This window comes from Mirounga angustirostris, unplaced genomic scaffold (genome assembly GCF_029215605.1).
Source record: "Mirounga angustirostris isolate CCGP_5_RB_7025 unplaced genomic scaffold, mMirAng1.0.hap1 SCAF_9, whole genome shotgun sequence".
In the NCBI taxonomy this organism is placed as follows: domain Eukaryota; kingdom Metazoa; phylum Chordata; class Mammalia; order Carnivora; family Phocidae; genus Mirounga; species Mirounga angustirostris.
This window is the reverse complement of record NW_026991717.1, coordinates 70,388,371-70,401,379: the sequence shown is the minus strand read 5'-3', so window position 1 is coordinate 70,401,379 and position 13,009 is coordinate 70,388,371. Positions and strand designations below refer to the sequence as shown.

General features: G+C 36.0%; 1 protein-coding gene across 1 annotated transcript; it reads right to left on the bottom strand.

The window, feature by feature from the left end:
* Positions 1-5,306: 5,306 nt before the first annotated feature.
* On the bottom strand, positions 5,307-6,251 carry LOC123841785 (olfactory receptor 4K3-like). The gene is given in 3 exon segments (XM_045871291.1): positions 5,307-5,436; positions 5,438-6,083; positions 6,086-6,251. Coding segments are annotated over 3 exon segments (942 nt in total).
* Positions 6,252-13,009: the final 6,758 nt, after the last annotated feature.

Genomic DNA, 13,009 nt, shown 5'->3' with positions numbered 1-13,009 from the left:
GTCACAAAAGCAAAGAAGGTCATTATGTAATGCTAACGGGTCAATTCAACAGGAAGATATAACAATTAGAAATATATATGCACATGAGAACACCTAAATATATAAAGCTAACATTGACAGATCTGAAGGGAGAAACAGATAGCAACACAATAAAGTAGACTTCAATACCCCAAATGATAATGGACAGATGATCCAGACTAAATATCAGTAAGGAAACAGCAGGTGCGAACAACACTACAGACCAAATGGACCTAACAGACATATACAGAATATTTCACCCAACAGAACCAGAATATACATTCTTCTCAAGTGTACATGAAACACTCTCCAGAAGAGATCACATGCTAGGTCACAAAACAAGTCATTACAAATTTAAGAAGACCGAAATCATCCCAACCATCTTTTCCAACCACAATGGAATGAAACTAGAAATCAATACTAAAAGGAAATGGAAAAATTCACAAATATGTGTAAATTAGCATACTTTTGAAACCATTGTATAAAAAAAGAAAACCAGATATTAGAACATATCTCAAGACATATGAAAATGAAAACACAACATACCAAAATTTATGGGATGCACACCTTCCTGGATTTCCAGGATTATTTAAAGGATATTAAACCCGAGTCCCTTTTCCTATAGATTCTGACCTTCTCAATTTCTCTTGGCTTTTAGGAAGTTTTATACTTGAACTACCACAGGATAAAATGAATTGACAATCAAAGGCCCTACACATGATAATAGTGCTTGAAAGGACCTCATAGAAGATCTAATCAGATCAGAGGTTTGTACAAGGTCCCATAATTAATGGCAGAATTTGAAGGGGACAGAATTTGATAGGGGCAACTACTTATCTCTGAAATTCTCTCTACCTCAACATTTCTATGATTACTATGATACAGTCAAAGAATGGTGGAATAGTAACAAAGAAAACACAAAAGGACATTTAGAAAAACATAATTACTTTTTTCCCTTAATTTTATTTTACTATGTTATGTTAATCACCATACATTACATCATTAGTTTTTGATATAGGGTTCCATGAGTCATTGTTTGCATATAACACCCAGTGCTGTATCATATGATCTCACTGATATGAGGAATTCTTTTTTTTTTTTAAAGATTTTATTTATTTATTTGAGAGAGAGAGAATGAGAGACAGAGAGCCTGAGAGGGAGGAGGTTTAGAGGGAGAAGCAGACTCCCTGCCGAGCAGGGAGCCTGATGCGGGACTCGATCCTGGGACTCCAGGATCATGACCTGAGCCGAAGGCAGTCGCTTAACCAACTGAGCCACCCAGGCACCCACTGATAAGAGGAATTCTTAATCTCAGGAAAAAAACTGAGGGTTGCTGTAGTGGTGGGGGGTGGGAGGGATGGCGTGGCTGGGTGATAGACATCTGGGAGGGCATGTGCCATGGTAGTGCTGTGAATTGTGTAAGACTGTTGAATCACAGACCTGTATCTCTGAAACAAATAATACATTATACATTAAAAAAAAAAGATAGTAGGGGGAAAAACATAATTACTTTAAAAATTGTACCAAATTGCTGCTTTTAACTGTGCTCTGAGTCAAATACTATGGTAGATACTAAAAACAAATTAACAAGCAAATGAATAACAACAACAAAAACAAGCAAGGGCAAAGTTTCTGTTCTTAAAATGCTTATAAATTACAAGAGGAAAAGACACAGACTTAAGAAATGGTTAAGCAACAATCTAAAGCAATGTATAAAATTAATAATGCAGGAAATATTAGCTCTGAAAAAAGTAGAGAGAAGTTAATAAAAGAATTGAAAAAGCCTCCTCTGAAGAGGTGGGGCTTAGGTTAAACCTTGAAGGGGGGTGTTATAAAACTACTATGTCTTGGTTCTAAAATCATTACAATTTTTTGAAATGCAAACTGTAACATCACCTTCTAAATAGGTTTTCTGGAACAAAAGGTGGGGGGAAGCACAAAGCGGTAACTGACCAGAAAACAATGGCACATGAAACAAATCACTTTTTGTCAAGTTTTTGATAATGAAGTGTCACAAATCCCCAGCTACATCATCAGCATCATCAAATGAAAGGCCATATTCCTGATTATCCTTGTGGCTCCTAGAATGAGTAGGGGACAGTAGTTCTTTGAGCAGGAACAATGGATTTTTTTTTTTTTTTTTTTTTTTCTGGGAGAGAAATACATCTAAAGGGATTTTGGTACCAGGAACTCTGTTTGGGGCTGATGGCTCACTGCTCATCCAGTCTCAAACAAATCTCAATTTTATTTTGTATGTGTACATTTAATTTTTGAACAATATTAAGTATTTTGATATCCCTATATACATTTATTCCTGGTTTCATTTATTAGACTGTAATTAGAGATCAACTTGTAAAACAAGCTCAACAGAGGTAGATGGAGAACAGGGCATCTACTTACTTAAAGAATAAAAAAGAGAAGAACAAAAGTGCTCTACTGAACCACACTACACACAGTTTCAATTAGGTTTATGACTCTTCGAGGTGAAGAGATGGCATCATAAAATTAGGTTATTTCCTGAAATTGTTTGCTAGGTTTATCTTTTACAGTGAACAGTTGGGAATCAGTGTTAGCCTTCTTTTTCATGGTAATAAGAATGTTAGGTAACAAAGCATGCTCAGATAACTTACTGTCAGCAGAGAACATGAGGCAAGGAGGGAGAGGACCCTGTAGGTGGAGGGCTTAGAATGGAGAATGGGAGAGTCCTTTACTCAAATTTTCTTAGGTTGATGCTTATGCCAAACTCTAGTTTTTGTCTCTGGGGTTAATTTCCCGACGTTGTTTTCCTAATACTTGGAATCTTTGTTGTTGTTGTTGTTGTAGTGTTCCATGATTCACTGTTTGCATATAACACCCAGTGCTCCATTCAATACGTGCCCTCTTTAATACCCATCACCAGGCTAACCCATCCCCCCACCCCCCTCCCCTCTAGAACCCTCAGTTTGTTTCTCAGAGTCCATAGTCTCTCACGGTTCGTCTCCCCCTCCGATTACCCCCCTTCATTTTTCCCTATTACCTTCTTCTTCTTCTTTTTTAACATATAATGTATTATTTTATTATTTTTTTTAACCAGGCTAACCCATCACCCCAACCCCCTCCCCTCTAGAACCCTCAGCTTGTTTCTCAGAGTCCATAGTCTCTCATGGTTCGTCTCCCCCCCAATATCCCCCCCTTCATTTTTCCCTTCCTACTATCTTCTTCTTTTTTTTAACATATAATGTAACATATAATGTATTATTTTAAAGCACATGTAAATTTTCATGTAATGAAACTCATGACATTTATATGGGTATAATTCTAGCAATGTGAATGTTAAGATGCATATATGTTAAGATGCATATATACTACCAAATATGTAGTCTGACAAAAAATATGTAACATTCCTTACCCTGATCAGCCAACCATATGCTATCGATCAAAATGAAATATGAAAGACTCAACTTGGAAACTTGATCTAATCAACAGAGTTGAGAAGGTGGGAGAACAGATTTATAATAGAGAGTCATAAATAAACAAAAGGTATTTAAATTATAATTTTTTTTTACTAATGTTAATTCATTGATAGATCTCTCAAGTGACCATTAAACATATTACTAAACTGAACTCGTTGTACTTCATCACAAGAAACACATTTAAGAATATCCCATTTTGACTTTACTAAATCCAATAACTTTTCAAATAATTTTAAACAAGTGACAGTTGTAATTTACAGTTGTATAGATTCAATACACAGACTATTGAGTCAATATAGTAAGATACTTATTCACTTATTTATGATTTTAAGTATTTGTCTATCTTGCTATACATCCATTCCCCATCCATCTGCTTTGCCATTTATCAGCTCATCCATTCCCCTAATGACTGGTTTATCTTTCTTTCAACTCTTTACAATGTATTTATCCCATTGGTCATCTCTATATATTCATCTGTCTTTATCTAAACCCAAGCTTGTACAATATTACAATATTATGCAAACTTTGACAATGGCAGGCAGTTGGATAATTATTTGTGGTTACAGTTAGTCCACTTATATGCATTAAACATTTCTTCTATGTGTAATTCTCAGAATGACAATGACCAAATGCTCTTGAAGATAACCTAGCCCTTGTTCAGTTGAGAGAGAGATGGCAAGACAGAGGGAGGGAGAGAGAGAGAGGACACGAGAGAGAGAGAGAGAAGACAGGCACATTCTAGGATAGACTCTATCATCATATAGATGTATGAACTTGGGAAAGTTACTTTATTCCCTGATTCTCAATTCTATCATCTGCAAAGTAAATAGATACTGCTAGATGATTTCTATGTTCTAAAAACTCCAGTTACTAACTATATCAAATATGTTGAGAGACCACTATTTCATAGGTCCCTTAAGTCAAATACTGTGTTTAACCAGGGGGAAAATGGCTCAGATCCTTTAGGATATTACTATTTATAAAATACCTTTTGATTATAAAAACAATACAACAAACATTATAGCACCAAAATAACTTGTTACTGCTTAGAAAATAAACATATATCTCTATTTGTAGGTGAATGACTTAGATCCTGCCTCTAATTAGCATGACCCTGAAAAAGCTGTGTCCTTGGGTCTTAGTTTCATCTTCCAGAATCGGAGTGTGGATGGAATTTGCTGTATACCACATATTAATCTTTAATATATACAAGACTACAAGAATTTTCTGGAGTTAACTATACTGTTTTAAAATTGGAAAATCCACTCTAGGGAACTTAGGGACAGAATATAAATAAGGTACATTTTTATTCTCAACAAAAACATTAAATACCAAATATTTTTACTTACCAAGAACCTTCCACTTTTTCCTGACCTTTGAACTAAAATAATCCATTCATCAGCACCTTTGTCAGCAACAAAAAATCTCATTATAACTTCAGTGTACAGGGTACTATACTAAGTGTTGGTGCTTTCACACTTGCCTCTTTTCTTAGAGGCTATTACAAGAGACTAGGAGAAAATCTACTCTTAAAACATGCATATGTCTCAGGAGAAGGAATACTCAAATAAGTGTTTATATCTGACATAAGTTGAATATTCCAAAAAGCGGGTCTCTGTGCAGTAAAATGCTGAGTATAGGTTTGATGGTGCCCTGTAGTTAATGTTATATTGTATGAGGAACAATTAACATGACCAGAACTCCGTGACTGCTGAGACTGATTATATAAGTAGTTCTTCCATGAACTTACCAGTTTCTTGCAGTAGCATCACTTTGTTGACCAACTGAATGAGGAGGATAAATGCAGAACAAGTATTTCATTTTTGTATGAGGAAATCAAGGGGTATGATCAGTCTTCCTAGACTTAAAGATATGGCTACTAAGTTTTCTCATGGAATCCTTGACATCTTTATTTCTAAGGGTATAGATCACTGGATTCAAGAGGGGAGTGAAAATGGTATAAAATAGAGAGCCCTTTGTCTATTGGGAAGTTTGTGAAAGGCCAGACATAGATGAAAATGCACGGGCCAAAGAAAAGGGTCACAACAGTGAAGTGGGCACTGTAAGTGGAGAGTGCTTTGGAGGACCCACCAGAGGAATGTTGCCAAACAGCGACCAGGATGATAGTGTAGGAAATCACCAAGAGGATGAAACACCCCAGGGCAATCATACCACTGGTTGAGATCATGAACACTCCCAGAATGTATGTGTCTACACAGGCGAGTTTGATCACCAAGGGGAGGTCACAAAAGAAGCTGTCCACTTCATTGGGTCCACAGAAGGGCAGATTCACAGTAAATGCTAACTGACTCAGATTATGGAAGATGCCAACAATCCAGGAAAGTGTTACCAGCCCAATGCACATTCTTCGGCTTATAATGGTTAAGTAACATGGAGGTTTACATATAGCCACATATCTATCAAAAGACATAGATATCAGCAGTACAATCTCAGCACCCCCTAACAGATGCAGGAAAAATATCTGGATGATGCAGCCTTCAAAAGAGATGGCTTTGTGCTCACTGAGAAAATCTGCAATCATTTTGGGGGTGGCAAATGAAGCCAGAGACATGTCAATGAAGGAGAGATTGCCCAGCAAAAAGTACATGGGGGGTGAAGGCATGGCTCTGACACGATGGTGAGCACAGTAAGGAGGTTACCCAATACAGTGGCTGCATAGACTACGGAGAAAAACAGGAAATAGAAGATCTGGAGTTCCCAAGAACTGGAGAGACCCTGTAGTATGAATTCAGTTATGACTGACTGATTATTCCAGGCCATTCAGTCTGATTTCTGGAAGATCTCTGACATTTCCAGATGGGAGGAGAACTAGGAAAAAATACAGTGATCAAATTCAAAGTGAGATTTTTTCTGCATGAAAAAATTTAGTGGCAGCCCACTACCAGATAGTTCCCTGTTTTATCACTTCCCTGCTCACAGTGGTCAAATATTTCCCCATGGTCTTCCAGATATCTTAATTGATTCAAATGGAGATTAATTCTTATGACTTAGAAATTTGCTTAGAAGATGCAAATCTTCATAGAAAGAAACAAAAATTCAGCTATTTGAAGATTTACTCCTCAGTTTATAAAATACCTAAAAAAAAAAATTCACAGCTAACTTCCAACAAGTTTTGAAGGGAAAGGGAATGGTAACCTTTTTCAAAAACATCATGATGACTGAAGGACTGAACAACATTTGAGAATCATGATAGATGATTAGTGGGAAACAAAAGTGGAAAGGAATGTGGGCATTTTCTCCTTACAGTGGTTAGGATAAAGGGATAGAATATAAGGGGAGAGAAAATGGCTATAGAGAAACATAATATATTCCAATTTTCTAATGGAGATTGTCCAGAATAAAAATGAAATAGCCTCTCATTTTCAGTTCTTCATTTCAGTTATGCAGATATAAATAACCCTTGTTCCACACCACCAAGGCCAAACATTTTTCAAAGGTTGGTGAACATGATGTAGCTAGAGCCTGAAGGTTTCATACATTTCCAAGTATATTTTACATAGAAAGACCATTAAGTAACATGCTGCCTGAAATCAGATATTTTTTAACTGCTAGATTTTATAGACTTTCACCAAAGCAGTTTGAAGCAGAAAACACTTCCTGTTTCAGGAGTTCACTTGGAACAAAGAGGAGACAGGTTTATATAGAGACAGAAGATGATAATGGTGAATCTAGGAGAAGTTAGATAATACTATATGCCTCAAAAGTTAAAACTAGACTTCTTAGGTAAACTAGTTCCCACTGAGATCTGAGACTTTACAAACTACATTGAAAGCCAACTGAGAGGATGTCTACTTAAAGTTCATGATGAACTCCTTTCATCTTGCCACTAAACTAAGCTTTTTCCTTTTTTCTTTCTCAAAACTTTGCCATTAGTATATTTTAAATGAACTAAGACTAAACCAATTTATACATGCCATTACCTGTACTTGCTGGCTTTTTCCCCCCTGAAGTTTGGGTACCCCTTCTTTAATCCCACACTGTTCTTCTGACTTTATCCATTCCAGAAACTTTTAGATTTGTTTCTGCACCCACATACCTGATATTAAAATGGATGTTACAACTCTCACTTAAATTGGCATAGCAGAAATAGCAGCAGCCTAAGATTCAGAAAATGTGAATTAAAATCTCATCCTAGATATGTAAGATAAGATAATATACAAAATCAACTGGTACCTTGATTCTTCATAAATAATATAAGTGGGGTGATCTGGATGATTTTAAGATCCTTTCCACACATGTATTAATATTGCAATATTCAACTAGTACTTGCAAGTAATGACAATTGCTCCAGAGTGACCTCAGATCAATACTGTGCCTAATTTCTAAGTAAGGGAGGCTCACAATCCTTGGGACCTTTGTATTTATAATGTCTGTTTGGTAAGAATCCATTCAGTAAACTACATGGCATGAAAAAGACCAGCGGCTGCTTGGGGAATAAACAGATGCTCAAGTTGCAGTGAGAGTTATTAAAACACTCAAGTTAGCTTGGTCAGAATTAAAGATGGATCACAAAATATTATGATTGTTCTTAAGTGCTTTATGTACACTGAATGGATATTGTGGGGGCAGGGAAGCCATAAGGGATAACTGTTTTCTTGGACCACAGCAAGGTCAAGTAAGATCTATTAATTTGACTTGTGGAATTACAAATGTTATCTCTCAGTTCCTCCATTAATTTTTAAGGATAAGGGCTGTGTTTCCCTGTTTGGAGAAAAATTTATACTGTAAATAATAGAATCAATGAGCGGTTGAGAGTTTACATATTATAATACTCACTGGAATCATTATAGAGTAGGGGAAGAAAACAGAAATGAAAAGCAAAGAAATATCTGACACATTCTAAATATATAAAGGATGTTAAGTGGTTATCAAGCTTTAAATATCTCTACATAATCAGAATGATAACCAATAAAATTTAGATGACTATTAAATATTTCTCTATTAACAAGAAATTTAAAAATATTTACATTGTTCTTAGCTTGTACACATAAGGTGAAAGGAAATAATTTGGTGAAACTACATTATATGCAGCTGGTATAATATCAAGAGCACTGGATGTCAGATTTGGAGGCCTGGGTTCACATCACAGGGCAATATTTTACTATATTATCTTGAATACATTACCACATTATTTTGCATTTTAATTTCCTCATTTGTAATGAGAAATATAAAACATACTCAGTTTCAGAAAAAATACTCAGTTTTTATGTAGTGAATTTTAAATGAGATAACACTAATTTCAAAGGATATGCTAATCCAGGAGGAGGAGCAAGATGGCAGCAGAGGAGGAGACCTAAATTTCATCTGGTCCCAGGATTTCAGCTAGATAGGGATCAAACCATTCTGAACACCTACGAACTCAACAGGATATCAAAGAAAAGAATAGCAGCAACTCTCTGAACAGAAAATTGACCATTTTCTGGAAGTCTATTTTTAAAAATCTTTTTTATTTTTTATTTTTAGAGTCATATTCTATCCCTTCATAGTAGTTAACCTTATTTTTGGAATATATATAAGTTGTTCTCTCTTCAAAATTTTGGGATACAGTTTCTTCTAACAGACCAAAATATACACTAAATCTCTACTGTATAGCTTTGTTCTAGTCTCCTGCCTGATCACATTCTCTCCCCCTCCTTTTGTTTTAAATTTCTCTTCTTTCTTTTTTCAACCAGCTTCTTATCAATTCCTTTTATAAAATCTTTTATAATTTTCATCTTTACAGTCATATTCCATCCCTTCATCATATTTACCCTTATTTTTGTACATATATAACTGGTTATCAAGCTTTTAATATCTCTACATAATCAGAATAATTTTTTTTTTTTAAATTTTGTGAGGCAGTTTCTTCTAACAGACCAATATATGCCCAAAATCTAGTGTGTGGCACTGATCTATTCACCAGCCTGATCATACTTGAGCATATTCTTTTTTTTTTTTTATCTTTTTCTTTTTTTTTCTTTCTTCTTTCTTTCTCTTTCTTTTCCCCCAGTTTCAGGACTCTTCTGATTTGTGTAGTGTATATTTTTCTGGGGTCATTGTTACCCTGTTAGCATTTTCTTCTCTCATTGATCTATTCTCCTCTGGACAAAATGACAAGATGGAAAAAATCACCTCAAAAAAAAAGAAGAGGCAGTACCGACTGCCAGGGACATAATCAATAAGGACATTAGTAAGATGTTGGAACTAGAGTTCAGAATGATGATTTTAAAGATGCTAGCTGGGCTTGAAAAAAGCATGGAAGATATTAGAGAAACCCTTTCTAGAGAAATAAAAGAACTAAAATCTAACCAAGTCAAAATCAAAAAGGTTATTAATGAGATGCAATCAAAAATGGAGGCTCTAACTGCTAGGATAAATGAGGCAGAAGAGAGAATCAGTGATATAGAAGACCAAATGATGGAAAATAAAGAAGCTGAGAAAAAGAGAGATAAACAAGTACTGGATCACGAGAGCAGAATTCGAGAGATAAGTGATACCATAAGACGAAACAATATTAGAATAATTGGGATCCCAGAAGAAGAATGAGAGAGGGACAGAAGGTATATTGGAGCAAATTATAGCAAATTCTATGCCTGTTTCCTTCCCTAGTTTGGGGAAGGAAACAGGCATCAAAATCCAGGAGGCACAGAGAACCCCCCTCAAAATCAATATAAAGAGGTCAACACCCCAACATCTAATAGTAAAATGTACGAGTCTCAGAGACAAAGAGAAAATCCTGAAGGCAGCTTGGGACAAGAGATCTCTAACCTACTATGGTAGAAACATTAGATTGGCAACAGACCTATCCACAGAGACCTGGCAGGCCAGAAAGGACTGGCAGGATACCTTCAGAGCACTAAATGAGAAAAATATGCAGCCAAGAATACTATATCCAGCTAGGCTGTCATTGAAAATAGAAGGAGAGATTAAAAAGCTTTCAGGACAAACAAAAACTAAAGGAATGTGCAAACACGAAACCAGCCCTACAAGAAATCTTGAAAGGGGTCCTCTAAGCAAAGAGAGAGCCTAAAAGTAACATAGACCAGAAAGGAACAGAGACAATATACAGTAACAGTCACCTTACAGGCAATACAATGGCACTAAATTCACATCTTTCAATAGTTACCCTGAATGTAAATGGGCTAAATGCCCCAATCAAAAGACACAGGCTATCAGATTGTATAAAAAAACAAGAGCCATCAATATGCTGTCTGCAAGAGACTCATTTTAGACCCAAAGACACCTCTAGATTGAAAGTGAGGGGGTGGAAAACAATTTACCATGCTAATGGACACCAAAAGAAAGCTGGGGTGGCAATCCTTATAGCAGACAAATTTGATTTTAAACCAAAGACTATAATAAGAGATGACAAAGGACCCTATATCCTACTTAAAGGGTCTGTCCAACAAGAAGATCTAACAATTGTAAATATCTATGCCCCTAACATGGGAGCAGCCAATTATATAAGCCAATTAATAACAAAAGCAAAGAAACACATCTACAACAATACAATAATAGTAGGGGACTTTTGCTCCCTCCTCACTGAAAGGGACAGATCATCTAAGCAAAAGATCAAGAAGGAAATAAAGACTTTAAATGACACATTGGACCAAATGGACTTCACAGATATATTCAGAACATTCTATCCAAAAGCAACAGAATACATATTCTTCTTCTCCAGTGCCCATGGAACATTCTCCATAATAGATCACATCCTAGGTCACAAATCAGGTCTCAACCAGTACGAAAAGACTGGGATCATTCCCTGCATATTTTAAGACCACAATGCTTTGAAACTAGAACTCAAATCACAAGAAGAAAGTTGGAAAGAACTCAAATACATGGAGGCTAAAGAGCATCCTACTGAAGAATGAATGGGTCAACCAGGAAATTAAAGAGGAATTTAAAAAATTTATGGAAACAAATGAAAATGAAAACACAACTGTTCAAAATATTTTGGATGCAGCAAAGACTGTCCTGAGAGGAAAGTATATAGCAATACAAGCCTTTCTCAGGAAACAAGAAAGGTCTCAAATATACAACCTAACTCTACACCTAAAGGAGCTGGAGAAAGAGCAGCAAATAAAGCTAAAACCCAGCAGGAGAAGAGAAATAATAAAGATCAGAGCAGAAATCAATGAAATAGAAACCAAAAGAACAGTAGAACAGATCAACGAAACTAGGAGCTGGTTCTTTGAAAGAATTAACAAGATGGATAAACCCTGACCAGACTTATCAAAAAGAAAAGAGAAAGGACCCAAATAAATAAAATCAGGAATGAAAGAGGAGAGATCACCACCAACACCAGAGAAATACAAACAATTATAAGAACATATTATGAGCAACTATATGCCAGCATATTAGATAATCTGGATGAATTGGATGCATTCCTAGAGATGTATCAACTACCAAACCTGAACCAGGAAGAAATAGAAAACCTGAACAGACCTATAACCACTAAGGAAATTGAAGCAGTCATCAAAAATCTCCCAAGAAACAAGAGCCCATGGCCAGATGGCATCCCAGGGGAATTCTACCAAACATTTAAAGAAGAATTAATACTTATTCTTCTGAAACTGTTCCAAAAAATAGGAATGGAAGAAAGACTTCCAAACTCATTTTATGAGGCCACCATTACCTTGATCCCAAAACCAGAAGACCCCATCAAAAAGGAGAATTACAGACCAATATCCTTGATGAACATGGGTGCAAAAATTCTCACCAAAATACTAGCCAATAAGATCCAGCAGTACATTAAAAGGATTATTCACCATGACCAATTGGGATTTATCCCTGGGCTGCAAGGTTGGTTCAACATCCTCAAATCAATCAATGTGATACAATACATTAATAATAGAAAGAAGAAGAACCATGTGATCCTCTCAACAGATGCAGAAAAAGAATTTGACAAAGTACAGCATCCTTTCTTGATCAAAACTCTTCAGAGGATAGGCATAGAGGGTACATACCTCAATATCATAAAAGCCATCTATGAAAAACCCACAGCGAATATCATTCTCAATGGGGAAAAACTGAGAGCTTTCCCCCTAAGGTCAGGAACATGGCAGGGATGTCCCCTATCACCACTGCTATTCAACATAGTATAGAAGTCCTAGCCACAGCAATCAGACAACAAAAAGAAATAAAAAGCATCCGAATCGGCAATGAAGAAGTCAAACTCTCACTCTTTGCAGAGGATATAATACTCTATCTGGAAAACCCAAAAGACTCCACCCCAAAACTGCTAGAACTCATACAGGAATTCAGTCAAGTGGCAGGATATAAAATCAATGCACAGAAATCAGTCGCATTCCTATACACCAACAACAAGATGGAAGAAAGAGAAATTAAGGAGTCAATCCCATTTACAATTGCACCCAAAACCATAAGATACCTAGGAATAAATCTAACCAAAGAGGCAAAGAATCTGTACTCAGAAAACTATAAAATACTCATGAAAGAAATTGAGGAAGACACAAAGAAATGGAAAAACGTTCCATGCTCATGGACTGGAAGAACAACTACTGTGAAGATGTCAA